Below are 17,079 nucleotides of genomic sequence, written 5' to 3'. Positions count from 1 at the left end.
AGTTCCTGCACTCACCGAAACTTTTTTGTTAAAACGTCTGTGCGCTTCCTAGTCTGGAAAAATGGGTATGGCGCAATGTGAAATAGACCAATGAGCGTTTAGCCAGCTGTGGGCGTGTTTTGGCGACAGACACCTTACATGCCTCAAGCAACACCTGTAGTACTCTACGGACTATTGTTTCCAGTCAAGAGAGGAACGTCAGATGATACTTAAGCACATAACAAAAGCTTCTCCAAATTATAGCTGGACGACCAACCAAACCTCGTGGCTTTTCTCTGACAGGGACTGTCGATTTCTTATGTTATACTTTTTTTTTCTCCTTCAAGCCATAAGTCCACCCAGGTGTTGTTAAACCACTTAACCAGGAGAGCGGGGGATCACGGTCCCCGTGCGTAAACTCCTCGTCGCGCTCGGCACTGATGGCGGCGACCAAGCGAGCTGGGCGACAGCGCGAACAGCTTCCACACTGCTACTACGAAGGATTCCTGGAAAAAAGGTCATTCGAAGACAAGGTATAAGGATGTTGCTACATTATGTAGTAGTAATTCAATACACTAGGGTCAGACGGGCTTCCTGTGTCGATTAAGACACCACGAAATAATCAAAAATATACTTACAGATCCATATGGCTGTGTGCCTACAAACTAAACTTCCGAACACTTCCTACCCAGTTACGCTTACACACAGGTGTTCCAGCATGCTAATTAGAACATGTGGTCACTTGTGTTTTCCGTTAAAACCATGGATATATGGTCCTGTGGGAACCCTAACCCTATAAGTGTGTAGTAATTTAACATTTAGGGGTGGGTATAACATTTGGAACGTTTCAACAGGAATCTGTTCCAAAACCGGCATCAATTCACCTAGAAAAGTAGCTACCGAATAGGCATCAACTCACCACGTAGCTTTTTCTTAAATGTTTGTCGGTAGGGAACGAGGACAGAAATGTTTCGGAATAAACGTGGTGAGTGAAAAACTTAAATGAAATAGCCTACTGACAATGGACCTGATCGGACAGCTCAGAGCTTCTCTTTTCTGTCCATAAAAACAAATGGTTTGGTGGAAGAGGCAGGCCAGGAGCGAAGGAGGGTGTGGTCAAGCAAGGCATCCCCCGGGGCTAAATGCCCTAAGGTTTACCGGTATCATATTCTGCCGCTATATAACTTTTTGTATGCGTTGTTTGTTGTCAAGCTTGTTATTGTAATGGAGCAGGTCTCGAACCCTCGACCTTCTAGCCCGAGGTCCAGCGTGCTATAGACTGTGCCGCAAAAGCATGCTCAAGCGGCAGAGTCGATATCCACGCTTATAAACCCAGGGTCATTATATTATACGACGTTTTTGGAACATATTCCTGTTGGAACGTTCCAGAAAGGATACCCACCCTCGTGTTAACGTTCAGAACGAGCGTCCAGGCTCTTAACAAAACATGACTGTATAATGGCCAAAGACATCGATCATGTGACAGCATTCATTCCTATGTGAAGAGTCAATATAACATTTGAAGTCTTAAAATGGCATGTCATTGGCTGCGTTTACACAGGCAGACCAATTCTGATATTGTTTCCACTAATTGGTCTTTTTCAGAGCTGGTCTGTTGATTCACAGTCCCCCGCTGTTCCATAAGGTGTATTTTATCTGGGGGGGGTTTTAAATACAATTTTACTTGCATGAGTTACTTGATGTGGAATAGAGTTCCATGTAGTCATGGCTCTATGTAGTACTGTGCACCTCCCATAGTCTGTCTGTTCTGGACTGTGAAGAGACCTCTGTGAAGAGACCTCTGGTGGCATGTCTTGTGGGGTACACATGGGTGTTTGAGTTGTGTGCTAGTGTAACAGTGTAGGTTCCATCCCTCTCTTCGCCCCAACCCGGGCTCGAACCAGGGACCCTTGCACACATCAACAACTGACACCCCACGAAGCATCGTTACCCATCGCGCCACAAAAGCCGCGGCCCTTGCAACGCAAGGGGAAACCCTGCTTCAAGTCTCAGAGCGAGTGACGTCACTGATTGAAATGCTATTTGCGCGCACCACCGCTAACTAACTAGCCATTTCACATCGGTTACACTAGTAGATCAAACAGACAGCTCGGTGCATTCAACATGTCAATCAATACCTCTCACAAAAATAAGTAGTGATGAAGTCAATCTCTCCTCCACTTTCAGCCAAGAGAGATTGGCATGTCTTGTATTAATGTTATCTCTCTGTGTACATCTAAGAGCCAGTTATGCTGCCCTGTTCTGAGCCAATTTCAATTTTCCTAAGTCCCTCTTTGTGGCACCTGACCACACAACTGAACAGTAGTCCGGGTGCGACCACTAGGGCCTGCCTTGTTGATAGTGTTGTTAAGGCAGAGCAGCGCATTATTATGGACTGACTTCTCCCCACCTCTTAGCTACTGTTGTATCAATATGTTTTGACCATGACAGTTTACAATCCAGTACTACAAGCAGTTTAGTCACCTCAACTTGCTCAATTTCCACATTATTCATTACAATGTTTAGGGTTTAGTGAATGATTTGTCCCAAATACAATGCTTTTAGTTTAAATATTTTGGACTAACTTATTCCTTGCCACCCATTCTGAAAGTAAGTGTTGCAGTCATTTCAGTCGCTGTAGTAGTTTACGTGTATAGTGTTGAGTCATCCGCATACATAGACACACTTTACTCAAAGCCAGTGGCATGTTGTTAGTAAAGATTGAAAAAAGTAAGGGACCTAGACAGCTGCCCTGGGGAATTCCTGATTCTACCTGGATTATGTTTGAGGCTTCCATTAAAGAACACCCTCTGTGTTCTGTTAGACAGGTAACTCTTTATCCACAATATAGCAAGGGGTGTAAAGCCATAACACATCCATTTTTCCAGCAGCAGACTATGATCAATAATGTCAAAAGCCGCACTGAAGTCTAACAAAACAGCCCCCGCAATCTTTTTAGCATCAATTTCTCTCAGCCAATCATCAGTAATTTATGTAAGTGCTGTGCTTGTTGAATGTTGTTCCCTATAAGCGTGCTGAAAGTTTGTCAGTTTGTTTACTGTAAAATAGTATTGTATCTGGTCAAACACACATACTCGCTGGATGCGAAAGGTTTGGAGTGTATTGCCCGTTAGGGCTGGGCGGTATAGCATATTTTACAATATAGCTGTATTGATGCACGGACCGGTTTGGGTTTTTACTTCACCTTCTATAACGTTGTTTGAATGTTTGGTTTGTTAAATGTGATACGCTTGTGTAATGTCCATTTGTATTAGAGGTCGACCGATTAATCGGAATGGCCGATTTAATTAGGGCTGATTTCAAGTTTTCATAATAATTGGTATTTTTGGCAGCCGATTTTTATTTTATTTTTATTTTTATTTTTATTTTTACACCTTTATTTAACTAGGCAAGTCAGATTAAGAACACATTATTATTTTCAATGACGGCCTAGGAACGGGGGTTAACTGCCTTGTTCAGGGGGGATTTGTTTTTGCAACCTTCCGGTTACTAATCCAATCCAACACACGCGGAGCCTGCATGGCAGGCTGACTACCTGTTACGCGAGGGCAGCAAGAAGCCAAGGTAAGTTGCTAGCTAGCATTAAAGTTATCTTACAAAAAAATTATTAATCTTAACATAATCACTAGTTACCTACACATGGTTGATGATATTACTAGTTTATCTAACGTGTCCTGCGTTGCATATAATCGATGCAGTGCCTGTTAATTTATCATTGAATCATAGCCTATTTCGCCAAACGGGTGTTGATTTAACAAGCGCATTTGCGAAAAAAGCACTGTCGTTGCACCAATGTACCTAACCATAAACATCAATGCCTTTCTTTAAAATCTTTTAAACCTGCATATTTCGTTAATATTGCCTAATATTGCCTGCTAACATGAAATTGTGTCACATCTCTAGCGTTCATTGCACGCAGAGTCAGGGTATATGCAACAGTTTGGGCCGCCTGGCTCGTTGCGAACTAATTTGCCAGAATTTTACGACATAACATTGACATAACATAACTCGTAAGCTTTCATTCAGACAGCACTTTCGTGCGTTTTGCCAGCAGCTCTTCACTGTGTTTCAAGCTGTTTATGACTTCAAACCGGGTGGGTATTATTTGTGGAACGTTCCAACAGGAATCTATTCCAAAAACTTCGTAAATAACAAGGTTGCCAAAAAACAATGCATACAAAGTTGTATAGCGGCAGAATAAGATACCGGGTAGTGAGTGGTCTATTTCATTGCGTTTTTCACTCATCACGTTTATAACGAAAAATTTCGGCAGATTAATCGGTATCGGCTTTTTTGGGCCTCCAATAATCGGTATCGGCGTTGAAAAATCATAATCGGTCGACCTCTAATTTGTATAGTTTACTCCACTACACGAGTCATCCCTCTCTGCTCTCTATCCCGCTTTCCACACAGACCTAATCCCACCCCCGTCACTCAAGGAACGCATTTGTTGTTGCTTGACCATGAGACCCTTTCGTTCAGTCTGCATGGTTAATGCAGCACATGCAACAATGTTGATGACAACGATGATGTTTCCACTTTGATCTTAATAGAAATCCACACGCGTTCTATAATTCCAATATTAGTTTGTTTCTTACATCTGCAAACAGCTAGTTTGTATTTTCTTAGCAAGTTAAGCTAAATCGTGTTAGCTACTAATGCTAACTAGCTAATAAAAGTACTGAGTCAGAGCAAACGTAGCTAGCTATTACAGACTGATACCAGTGCTGGTGGAGGCCTACATCAGCATGTTGTTTATACAACAGTATCGTCTAAATCAAAGAGGACTAGGCGACGCGTGAATATCTTAGCTACTTGAATAAAGATTTCATGTAGCCAAAGTTTGTAGGGTCCCCTAGGAAACATGGAACATCACTTTGGTTCCTACCCTGTCACAATAACTCATCCATGGCATTATCATTCTCACTGTTCAAATAAACCTACCATTACAATTATAGACTGATCATTTATTTGTCAGTGGGAAAATGTACAAAATCAGCAGGGGATCAAATACTTTTTTCCCCCACTGTACGTTGGGATGCCAAAGACCAGACAACATATACTTTGGTGAACCTTGGGGCTATTGTTGTTGACTGGGTAAGAAGGGCTGATCCAGATGAGTGATTTACATCTCACTAATGTGTGGAATGAGCCTGGGCCACTACTTGAGCAAGCTGGAAACTCCCTGGTGTCGGCACACTGCAGACTCTCGGGCAATTCCACAGTTACGAAATTGCAATGGTTCTTAGATTTTTCACTTAAAATGTATGAGAAACAAACAACATTGATTTAAAAGTTTAACAAACCATAGAACTCTATGCTAGTGATGGGGGGAGGGGAATAAATAGTTAGATATCAAAGTATTATTTTTGATATATTGTATCGTTTTGACTCGCAATACTAGTTGGCTTTACTTGCACCAAAACTCCAGTATTTTTGCTTCATCGCTTGTTCTCATCTTTGTTTAGAAAGCCAATTTTGTGTTCAGGACTTTTATTTCCATGACTGATCAAAACTCGTTTTCTCATGTCCCACTACAGCAGATATATGGTGAGCAACATGTTTAGAACATCGACTCGCAGTAAAATCACTATCAAATCGCAATACATATATAATCATGAGAATTGCAATACATATCATATTGACACCTAAGTATTGTGATATTGTATCGTGAGGTCCCTGGCAATTCCCAGCCCTACTCTGCACAAGGACTACTTATTAACAATTAAAACACAACAATATCCCTGTGAGCCAAATGGATGACCATTTCATTTGCTATATGGGACAATTAAAGTTGGGTTGTCTTGTGCGATCAACATTTGTTGTCTGGATTCCCCTGAAGTCTTTGCACCAACAATTTAATCCCCTTAACATTTTTAAGCCATATTCACTAAAGTTGAGACATTGTCTTACTGTTTGAGATAGCCAGGAATATTCCTGGTTAACTAACATAGAGCCGGCATGCAGACATTTTCTATGTGTGCTATGGGTGGAGCACACATTATAAATGGTTTCTGGTAAATAGGGTGTTTTTTTGGACTTTGACATTCCTTGGCTCCGTCAGAGAGAACAGAGACAGAACTGGTTAGACTACTTATTGCCACAAGGCATTAAGATTGGAGCAGGCTGGTGTGACAGATTAGATGATTGACAGGTCTTAATAATAATCTTTGCTGTATTGTCCGATTAGGGCTGGGCTTCAGACATGACTGGACAGTGTTGGGGCTCTAACAATGGCATCCCGTGATGATATGTGGTTGTTTTCCTAATCTGTCATTCAGCCTGTTGTTCTGTTATTTACTACCAGAGTCGTTCCATTTCATTTCAGCAAGCGATGTTACCCACCATCTCAGATTGTTATGACATTTTTTCTGTAGTTAGAAACAGGTAAGATTGTTTCAGGAATGCCCTTCTTTTGTTGACATTTTTCTCTGAGAAATGAAGCTAATTGATTGCACCCAAATTGGCCCTTTTTTAATTAATACGATTCAGATAATATTAAATATAGTACCCAACATCTGAAATGGACCAAACATCTTCCTACCAATGAGAAAGACACGAGGAATCCCCCAAAATGGTCAAAAGCCACCCACGGTGTGGTCATCTTCATAATTCAAGCCAATCCTGTCACATAAAGTTAGGCTTGATGGGAACTAGACACGGTCAGTCAGTTCAACAGGATTTACATGAATTACACTGGGAGAACGACTTAACGATAATATAATGTGCCACTTTGTGTAGACTGGTGACTCAAATGACACAACTCATTACATGTAACTATACTGACGTAAGCTGGAATTCATTATCTATAGTTTGTCATACAGTATTCTTGTAAATCTTTATGGTGTCATACAACGTGTCATAGCCATTGTCCGTGTTCCACCATCTCTCTCTGTCTTTCTAGGCATCTCGGAGACTATGGACATGCTTGTGTGGAAACGTTCTTTTCTTCTACAACAACACCAATGACAATAATGTGAGTTAACTGGAAGTAATGGGCAAGAGAAGGGGCCTAGGATGGGACAAGTGGGACATCAGATAGAGGAAAGCTCAGTGGTCGATGTATTGGGGTGGTGGCCACTCCCATTTGTCACTGCATACTCATTTTTTGTGTGTGTGTGTGTGTGTGTGTGTGTGTGTGTTTTCAACAGTATGTGGAGAAACTAGAGCTCCGCGGCCTCATCTCCTTGACGGATGACTGCAGTCGGGACAGAAACCTGGAGGCAGCCAGACTCATCCTGCGCATGGAGGATGAGGAGATCAAAATCACTGTAAGGACATGGATGACTATTTTCCTTTGTTTTGCGTTACTATTGTTTTATTAATGGTTTAATGGGTTCTCTCCTTCCCTCTACAGGCCCCAAGTCTAGAGGCTCGAGAACTATGGAAAGGTTTCATCTCCTCTGTAGTTGAGGTTAGTGAAACATGATACAGCTAATGCACTATCATAACACATATGGCTCAGTAGGCTAGTTTTCCTGGTAATACCTGGTCAGTAAACTGAGAATAATTTATTTTATCTCATGGTTCAAGCCCAGTTTATCAAGCCCTGCTTATCTCCAGTCTTGGCAGGGATTATAATAACACTTATCAAGTCAGTTATTATATATTCTTTTATTTTATGCCCCCTTTTCTCCCCAATTTTGTGATATCCAATTGCAATCCAATCACAATCTTGTCTCATCGCTGCAACTCCCCCAATGTGCTCGGGAAAGGTGAAGGTTGAGATGGGCGTCCTCCGAAACATGTCAGCCTGCAGGCGCCCTGCCCGCCACAAGGAGTCGCTGGAGCGTGATGAGCCAAGTAAAGCCACCCCGACCAAACCCTCCCCTAACCCGGACGACGCTGGGCCAATTATGCACCGCCCTATGGGACTCCCAGTCACGGCCAGTGATCGAACCCCAGGCTGTAGTGACGCTCCAACACTGCGAGTGCAGCACTTCCCAGTGCCTTAGAGCGCTGCGTCACTCGGGAAGCCCCAAATGACACTTTTATTTTTTATGATTGCACATTTTAATTAAGCCTGATCTTTCTCTTTCCTACCCTCTTTATTCACTTTCGTTTTGGCTCGCTTCCCATCTCTCAAGCTGTCTCTCACTGGCATGCACAGACAGTATAATATCATGCCATATATTTATTGGCGTTATATAATTATCTGTCTGTGGGGAATTTGATGAAACTGCATTGGTAACAATGGCATAATGGCACACAGCTTAGTCAATATTGCCTCAAACATTTCCAGTGTTTCATGGCCTTTGGTCTAAATGATGGTAAATACTCCTTGTGTCTCTCCCTCCAGCTGTCAGTGCCAAGCTCACTCAACCTGCTGCCAGGCCAGATCCACATGATGAGAGAGACGGTAGAGACCGAGAGGGAGAGACGGAAGACCCTGTCCCCTACCCCTGCTGCAGCATCCAGCTCCAACCTTTACCTCAGCCTCGTAGGGGACATGCCTGCGTGAGTTCCCTAAATGTACATTAGAAATTTAGGGGACAAAAGTGCTGGTAGCCGGAGGTTTACACTTGGCTGTTTACTGGTGTCTGGCTAGCTCTGTTTGCCCAATTTTCTTCTACTGTTCAGATGTGTTATGTGGATGTTCTGTGGGCAGGTGTTTTCAGCCCGTGTCTCGTACTGAGGCAGAGATGATTTTGGAGAGACACTCTGACTGTGGGAACCTGCTGCTTCGGCCTAGCAGGGATGGCGCCTCATTGGCTGTCACCACTCGACAAGACCTCAATGGGTACGCTCCCCCATTCCCCTCAATTCCTGACAATGTTGTCTACAGTTCAATCAAAGAAAATACAAGTCACATGACAGTTTGATTAACAGTCCATGAAAGCAACACATGCTGAATCAAGTGAAGGAAAGCCCGTACTTATTTGTTCATGTGACAGATTGCTTCTAATTAATTAATGTGCCATTCATTGATACTCTCTCTTCTGGCAGGTCTATGTTCAGACACTATCGCGTGACCAGGAAACATGACGGAGGATATGCCATCGATGTAGATACTCCAGTGAGTGTTTCAAAGGGATTCCTGAATCATTATTCCTACTTCCTCGTTGCTGAATACACCTGCTTGTCCACTGCCACACACAACACTTTAAACACAATACTTTAAAGAGTTATTATTTGTCTAATAGAACATAAAATAATCAATTTAAAGTAATTTTCTTTATGGCAGTTAACTATTTCACTTTTCCTCATTCTAAACTTATGAATGGGAATTCTCATTATGACCCCAGAGAGGCATTGAACCTCAGGTTAGCCCAATGTGAGGGAGTGATAAGGAAGACATTGATGAAATATTCTGCAGGTAGTCACAGGACAATAAACCATAAGATTTGTCTTTGCCTGCCCCTGTTTTCTCCTGAAAAACAGACAAATCAATCACCGTGATAATACATTGTACCTTTTATTGGTGCTTTTTGATGTTATGACCTGCATAATTCCTTAGTTCTGCTTTAGCCAATCTCTGAGCACTTTTCTCTGATTGCTGGCACAGAGTGCGTGGTAAATGTTTCTCTAAATGGGCCATATTGACAGAGTTTTCAGCTGTTTCACTGTATTTCCAGTATGAGGTTGTGCAGAATGTTAATGATGGTTCTGCCTGTAGATCATCTGTGCCACACTGCATGATGTCATAAACTGTCTGGTGGACAAGACTAATGGAACTCTGACACCCTTCATTATGGAAGGACCCTACGAAGAGAGCATCAGTAAGACCGAGCACACAGCACTTACTACTGCTCTCTTTCATTCGCTCTTACATTCTCTTTTACATTCTTCCTCATTCTCCCTGTTTTCCCCTCTGTGTTTCTGTTCATTGTCCATCTTGAGTTAAGTATAGCTCTGGCTTATCAGTCATGGTCATAACATTCATGCCCTGTGTCTCCTCAGTGTTTGTTCAGGCAAATGAGGAGAATGGAGAGAGTCTGCAGTGTGTCCCCAGTACTCCCATGCCCCCTGTGCCAGTCCCTGCTCTACCTCCCAAACCAGGTATACATACCTCCCTTACTGGGACCTCCTTGACCCTGTTAACAAACACACCCACGCCTTTACAATGTCGCCAAATGCACTTGACCACTTATAGCTCTCATTCATATTAGGAATTAGAGGTAGTTGCCACTAACAATAGTCCACAGATAGTCCATTTGCGTCATGTTAGACGCTATCTGACGTAAGACAATGGGAAAGGATCTGATCCCAGATCTACTTGTCAACTTCTATCTCAAGCTTCAAATGATGAATGTTTTGCCTTAGTAATGAACAGATTCAGTGAGTTATGCTAAAGAGGAGATAAAAGGAATATTGTGTTTTAATCCCAGGACCAAGAGGGCGTGTACCAACTCCAGAGCCTGAGTCAGATACAGGAGTGAGCCTTGACCTCAATGATACCCGTGAGCACTATCCTCTGTCCCGCTCCCCTCTGTCTTCAAACACACTTCAAGTATGATTTAATTTCCAAGTATAATTTAATTTCTCACCCTCGGTTGCTATTCTTGTCTGTGTGCTTTTCCAGAGAAAGAAAATAAAGACACTACTGTGCAGCCTGCCCACCACTCTCAGACTCCTCCCACACGCTTTTATCTGCCAAGTGAGTCCCACTGTCTTAAAACTACTGGTACCGTACTACTCTAACAACTTCAGACCAAGGTTATTGTAGTAAACAAAACATTTAATTTGATTTTTTTTTTTTTGTTGTTAACTGCAGTGGTGGAAATAGTACCCAATTGTCATACTTGAGTAAAAGTAAAGATGCCTTAATAGAAAAAGTGAAAGTCACCCAGTAAAATCCTACTTGAGTAAAAGTTTTTAAAAAAATGTGGGCTTTAAATATACTTAAGTATCAAAGTAAATGTAAATGCTAAAATATACTTAAGTATCAAAAGTAAAAGTATAAGTGATTTCAAATTCCTTCAATTGAAGACGGCACCATTTTTCTTTTTTATATACGGATAGTCAGAGGTGCACTCTCCAACACTTTACAAACAAAGCATGTGTTCAGTGAGTCTGCCAGGTCAGAGGCAGTAGGGATGACCAGGGGATGTTCTCTTGAATTAGACCATTTTCCTGTCCTGCTAAGCGTTCAAAATGTAATGTGTACTTTTGGGTGTTGGAGTGAAAAGTACATTTTCTTTTGGAATAAAGTAAAAAATAGTAAAGTGCAGAACCAAAGTAACTACTTAAGTAAAAATACATTGAAGTACTACATACAGTGAGGGGAAAAAAGTAATTTATCCCCTGCTGATTTTGTACGTTTGCCCACTGACAAAGAAATGATCAGTCTATAATTTTAATGGTAGGTTTATTTGAACAGTGAGAGACAGAATAACAACAAAAATATCCAGAAAAACGCATGTCAAAAATGTTATAAATTCATTTGCATTTTAATGAGGGAAATAAGTATTTGACCCCCTCTCAATCAGAAAGATTTCTGGCTCCCAGGTGTCTTTTTATACAGGTAACAAGCTGAGATTAGGAGCACACTCTTAAAGGGAGTGCTCCTAATCTTAGCTTGTTACCTGTATAAAAGACACCTGTCCACAGAAGCAATCAATCAATCAGATTCCAAACTCTCCACCATGGCCAAGACCAAAGAGCTCTCCAAGGATGTCAGGGACAAGATTGTAGACCTACACAAGGCTGGAATGGGCTACAAGACCATCGCCAAGCAGCTTGGTGAGAAGGTGACAACAGTTGGTGCGATTATTCGCAAATGGAAGAAACACAAAAGAACTGTCAATCTCCCTCGGCCTGGGGCTCCATGCAAGATCTCACCTCACGGAGTTGCAATGATCATGAGAACGGTGAGGAATCAGCCCAGAACTAAACGGGAGGATCTTGTCAATGATCTCAAGGCAGCTGGGACCATAGTCACCAAGAAAACAATTGATAACACACTACGCCGTGAAGGACTGAAATCCTGCAGCGCCCGCAAGGTCCCCCTGCTCAAGAAAGCACATATACATGCCCGTCTGAAGTTTGCCAATGAACATCTGAATGATTCAGAGGACAACTGGGTGAAAGTGTTGTGGTCAGATGAGACCAAAATGGAGCTCTTTGGCATCAACTCAACTCGCTGTGTTTGCAGGAGGAGGAATGCTGCCTATGACCCCAAGAACACCATCCCCACCGTCAAACATGGAGGTGGAAACATTATGCTTTGGGGTGTTTTTCTGCTAAGGGGACAGGACAACTTCACCGCATCAAAGGGACGATGGATGGGGCCATGTACCGTCAAATCTTGGGTGAGAACATCCTTCCCTCAGCCAGGGCATTGAAAATGGGTCGTGGATGGGTATTCCAGCATGACAATGGCCCAAAACACACGGCCAAGGCAACAAAGGAGTGACTCAAGAAGAAGCACATTAAGGTCCTGGAGTGACCTAGCCAGTCTCCAGACCTTAATCCCATAGAAAATCTGTGGAGGGAGCTGAAGGTTCGAGTTGCTAAACGTCAGCCTCGAAACCTTAATGACTTGGAGAAGATCTGCAAAGAGGAGTGGGACAAAATCCCTCCTGAGATGTGTGCAAACCTGGTGGCCAACTACAAGCAACGTCTGACCTCTGATTGCCAACAAGGGTTTTGCCAACAAGGGTTTTGCCACCAAGTACTAAGTCATGTTTTGCAGAGGGGTCAAATTCTTATTTCCCTCATTAAAATGCTAATCAATTTATAACATTTGTGACGTGTTTTTCTGGATTTTCTGTGGGTATTCTGTCACTCACTGTTCAAATAAACCTACCATTAAAATTATAGACTGATCATTTCTTTGTCAGTGGGCAAACGTACAAAATCAGCAGGGGATCAAATACTTTTTTCCCTCACTGTAAGTACTTTACACCACTGGTAAACTGAAATAAAATAAAAACATTTTGTAAAACTATACTGAAACTTATCTTTGACTATAAAATAAAAACCTTCAGAAATTGCATTTTATATATATATATATATATATATATATATCTCATTTGGTTTTGAAGCTTCTGATTCTGGCAGGTAAATGCTGCCAGTAGATGGCAATGTTTCAAATAGCCAGTGAGTGATACACAAGCTAGGCCTATCACCAGAAAGGAAGAGGCGAAGCGAGAGGATTACGTCTGCCCAAAATCTTTCCCTGCAAGATAAGCAGACGTGTTTGCATGGAGGTGTATGAGTGTCAAATTACGTGAGGCCTATTTGGTTAAATAGAGTAATGTTTAGGTTGTTACGTCCTTTGAGGAAAAACAACTTATTTGTGCCTGTTCACATGCGTATCTGCCATCTCATTGGCTAGAATGGTCCCACCTGATTTCGTCTCCATCTTTGAGGACATGTATTTTCATTGTTAGAGCGGCTTTTTTTTTCCTGACCAGGGCCACTCTGGTCTGCTTATTGCCCCCACCCCACTGAGGGTGTTCCCCAGAGCTAAACATCGCGCTGGATCATTTTTTTCTGGTTGGGGTGGGGGCAGTGAGCAGACTAGAGTGGCCACTCCCCGACCAGAAAAATTTGACAGTGAGACGTTTACTTGAATCAGTGAGTTTACTTGAATCAGTGTGAAACTGCAACAAACACAAAAGTACATGTTTTCAGTTATAGCAGTATAGAGCACAGAATGTCTTCCACAGTAACTGCACCAAATGTACGAAATAAGGATTAAGAGTACTCAATCTAGAGCCAAATATAAAATGACTAGAATGTATGCTTGATATTGCTCAGCTAGGTGTCCCTAGGGAGAAATCGTGTTGAAGCTAATGCAAAGTCGCTAACGGCTAACTCAATTTTCATGTTTCTGTAAAATAATAATTATGTGAAATATTTTGTCATGTGTTAATAAACAAATGTACTTACAGACATTGTCATACAAAGCTTATAAAGGATGTTTAAGGATTGTAACTACTGTCACATCTTACACATTGCTTCACTTCTGAAACCGCTTTCTGTCACATGACACACAGGGATATTCTACACTGCTGCACTTAGACTGCCTCTAGGGGGTGCTAAACAACTAACAGGTCCAGAACACTGAATTTTGAAATAAACTAATAGAAATAGACAAATATATAAAATCACAACTATAATAACCTTGCCTCAGCCATTAACAAACTGAAAGATATTTAATGACACAATGTACTTGAAACATATAGAGGAGACAGGTTTTGAAACATTGTGTTTTAGTGATGCCCCGTCAGACCCCCCGTTTGCCCCATCAAACATCTATGCCAAGTGAAGTACTGCTCAGCTCTAGTGAGCAGCCTAGTTTCTTGCCTTCTGCTGTCTTAAAAATATATGTATTTTTTTAAACATTGTTTTTGTGGTCTTAGTAGATACAGTGCATTTGGAAAGTATTCAGACCCCTTGACTTTTTCCACATTTTGTTACGTTAAACGTTTATTTGAAAATGATTTAAATATATATATTTTTCCCCCCTCATCAATCTACACACAATACCCCATAATACCAAAGTGAAAACAGGTTTTTATAAATGTTTGCAAATGTATTAAAAATGAAAAACAGATCTTATTTACAGAAGTATTCAGACCCTTTGCTATGAGACTCGAAATTGAGCTCCGGTGCATCCTGTTTCCATTGATCATCCTTGAGATGTTTCTACAACTTGATAGGAGTCCACCTGTGGTAAATGTAATTAATTAGACATCATTTGGAAAGGCACACACCTGTCTATATAAGGTCCCATAGTTGACAGTGCATGTCAGAGCAATAACCAAGCCATGAGGTCGAATAAATTGTCCGTAGAGCTCCAAGACAGGATTGTGTCGAGGCACAGATCTGGGCATGGGTACCGAAACATTTCTGCAGCATTGAAGGACCCCAAGAACACAGTGGAAGAAGTTTGGAACCACCAAGACTCTTCCTAGAGCTGGCCAAACTGAGCAATCGGGGGAGAAGGGCCTTGGTCAGGGAGGTGAACAAGAACCCTATGGTCACTCTGGCAGAGTTCCTCTGTGGAGAGGGGAGAACCTTCCAGAAGGACAACAATCTCTGTAGCACTCCACCAATCAGGCCTTTATAGTAGTGGCCAGACAGAAGCCCTCCTCAGTAATTAGGCACATGACCGCCCGCTTGGAGTTTGCCATAAAGCACCTAAAGACTCAGACCATAAGAAACACGATTCTCTGGCCTGATTTTAAACCAAGATTCAACTATTTGGCCTGAATGCCAAGCGTCACATTTGGAGGAAACCTGGCACCATCCCTACGGTGAAGTGTGGTTGCAGCATCCTGCTGTGATGTTTTTCAGCTGCAGGAACTGGGAGACTAGTCAGGATCAAGTGAAAGATGAATGGAGCAAAGTACAGAGACCCTTGATGAAAACCTGCTCAGGACCTCAGACTGGGGCCAAGGTTCACCTTCCAACAGGACAACGCAGGAGTGGCATCGGGACATGTCCTTGTGTCCCAGCCAGAGCCTGGACTTGAACCCAATCGAACGTCTCTGGAGAGACCTGAAAAATAGCTGTACAGCGACGCTCCCCACCTAACCTGACAGAGCTTGAGAGGATCTGCAGAGAAGAATGGGAGGAACTCCCCAAATACAGGTGTGCCAAGCTTGTAGCGTCATACCCAAGAAGACTATGCTTTAATCGCTGCCAAAGGTGCTTCAACAAAGTACTGAGTAAAGGTTCTGAATACTTAAGTAAATGTTTTTATTTTTTATAAATTTGCAAAAATGTCAACGTATTTTTGCTTTGTTATGGGGTATTGTGTGTAGATTGATGAGGGTAGAAACTATTTAATCCATTTTAGAATAAGGCTGTAGCGTAACAAAATGTGGAAAAAGTCAAGGGGTCTAAATACTTTCCGAATGCACTGTATCTCATTTTATAAGGCAGTCGACATGCAATTTTTTATATTTTTTATTCCTATCATGGCACCTTGGTGGTTTTTTTGTCTTGTGTTTTATTTTTTAGGCTATCTGCTGAATCTTCCCTTTGGGAATCAGTCAATGAAATTGTTCTCCCTTGTGTAGGACCTGAGAGGAAGGCCCTGATGCCACCACTGGTGCCATCTGTTCGTACACCTCGTACCTCCCGCTCGACCTCCACAGATACCCCTGACACAAGGTTGAGAAGCATCACTGTGACTTCTGTCCCACCACACGCTGTGGCTCAGAGTAGGTCAACCATTTTGATTGTATTTCCTTTTTTACTATCTTGTCATTTAGAAGAGTTCCATCTAGAATATGATTTAGAGAGGTAATCACTCAGGGAACTTGTTGCGTATGTATTGTTGAAATGTAAATAAAACCAAAACCATTCCAAAGTTTCTTGAATCTCTTGTTCCTTTCAGCCATATCTGAGGAGCTCAAGTTGAAGTTGGAAAAGAGGAGGGCGCAATAACAGTAACCTCTCCTGGCAGCTTAGTCAACCAGCAAGTGGAAAAGCCTGCTACAGCAATGGTGTCACAACAAAATGGGGACACTCAACATTCTACTACTACTGCCCTAACATGTCACTTTCTCTGGTAGACAGAGACATGGACCATGTTTCCCTCTGTCAGACTCAGCCTCTGGGCTACTCTGGCCGCCTCCTCCCCTGGGCCGGGTGCCTGGGTCTCTCCCTGTTCCTTCTCAGCTGGGCTGTGTATGCTCACACTCTAAGATGAATGCCTTATCGATTGCTCCTTCCTGTATCGCTTCATCCAAACCAGACACTAGCAAATTTAACAGACTGTAAATCGGCATTTAATTGTCACATTCGCACCACTGTTGTTTTGTATATTTGCACATTTATTGAAAAAGTCTAACTAGATTTTATTTTTTAACATATAATCCAATAGGCCTACAGTATCAGTTCTAAACCTCAGTGTTTTTGTTTCTTTGTTGTTTTTTGACATGCTAAGGTATTCTATATTTATATTGATATCGTTATACATTTGTCTCTCAATTCTGCAACAGACTTTTGTCAAAGGCAATGAAGGAAATGTTGTCTCCTGAATGAAATAAAAGGAATCACAGGTATTATATCCTGTCTCTATTCTTGTGAGAACAGAGTTGATCTGATGTCTTTGAAAATGTAGTAGTCTTGAATCCTGCAATGTACTTCTGGTCCTCAATGTACCGACTGAGAGAAACA

General features: G+C 42.0%; 1 protein-coding gene across 1 annotated transcript; it reads left to right on the top strand.

Moving 5' to 3' along the window:
• The first annotated feature begins 8 nt into the window (after positions 1-8).
• On the top strand, positions 9-16,967 carry LOC106613814 (signal-transducing adaptor protein 2). Its single transcript, XM_014216449.2, has 13 exons — positions 9-512; positions 6,905-6,976; positions 7,152-7,271; positions 7,358-7,414; positions 8,300-8,457; positions 8,609-8,740; positions 8,947-9,016; positions 9,617-9,719; positions 9,901-9,999; positions 10,329-10,400; positions 10,523-10,597; positions 15,975-16,118; positions 16,295-16,967. Exons 1-13 carry the CDS (start codon positions 420-422, stop codon positions 16,342-16,344), a joined length of 1,245 nt encoding a protein of 414 aa, XP_014071924.2. The 5' UTR covers positions 9-419; the 3' UTR covers positions 16,345-16,967.
• The last annotated feature ends 112 nt before the right edge of the window (positions 16,968-17,079 follow it).

The sequence above is a fragment of the Salmo salar genome, chromosome ssa10, assembly GCF_905237065.1.
Source record: "Salmo salar chromosome ssa10, Ssal_v3.1, whole genome shotgun sequence".
NCBI lineage: Eukaryota > Metazoa > Chordata > Actinopteri > Salmoniformes > Salmonidae > Salmo > Salmo salar.
This window is presented reverse-complemented; position numbering and strand designations above follow the sequence as displayed.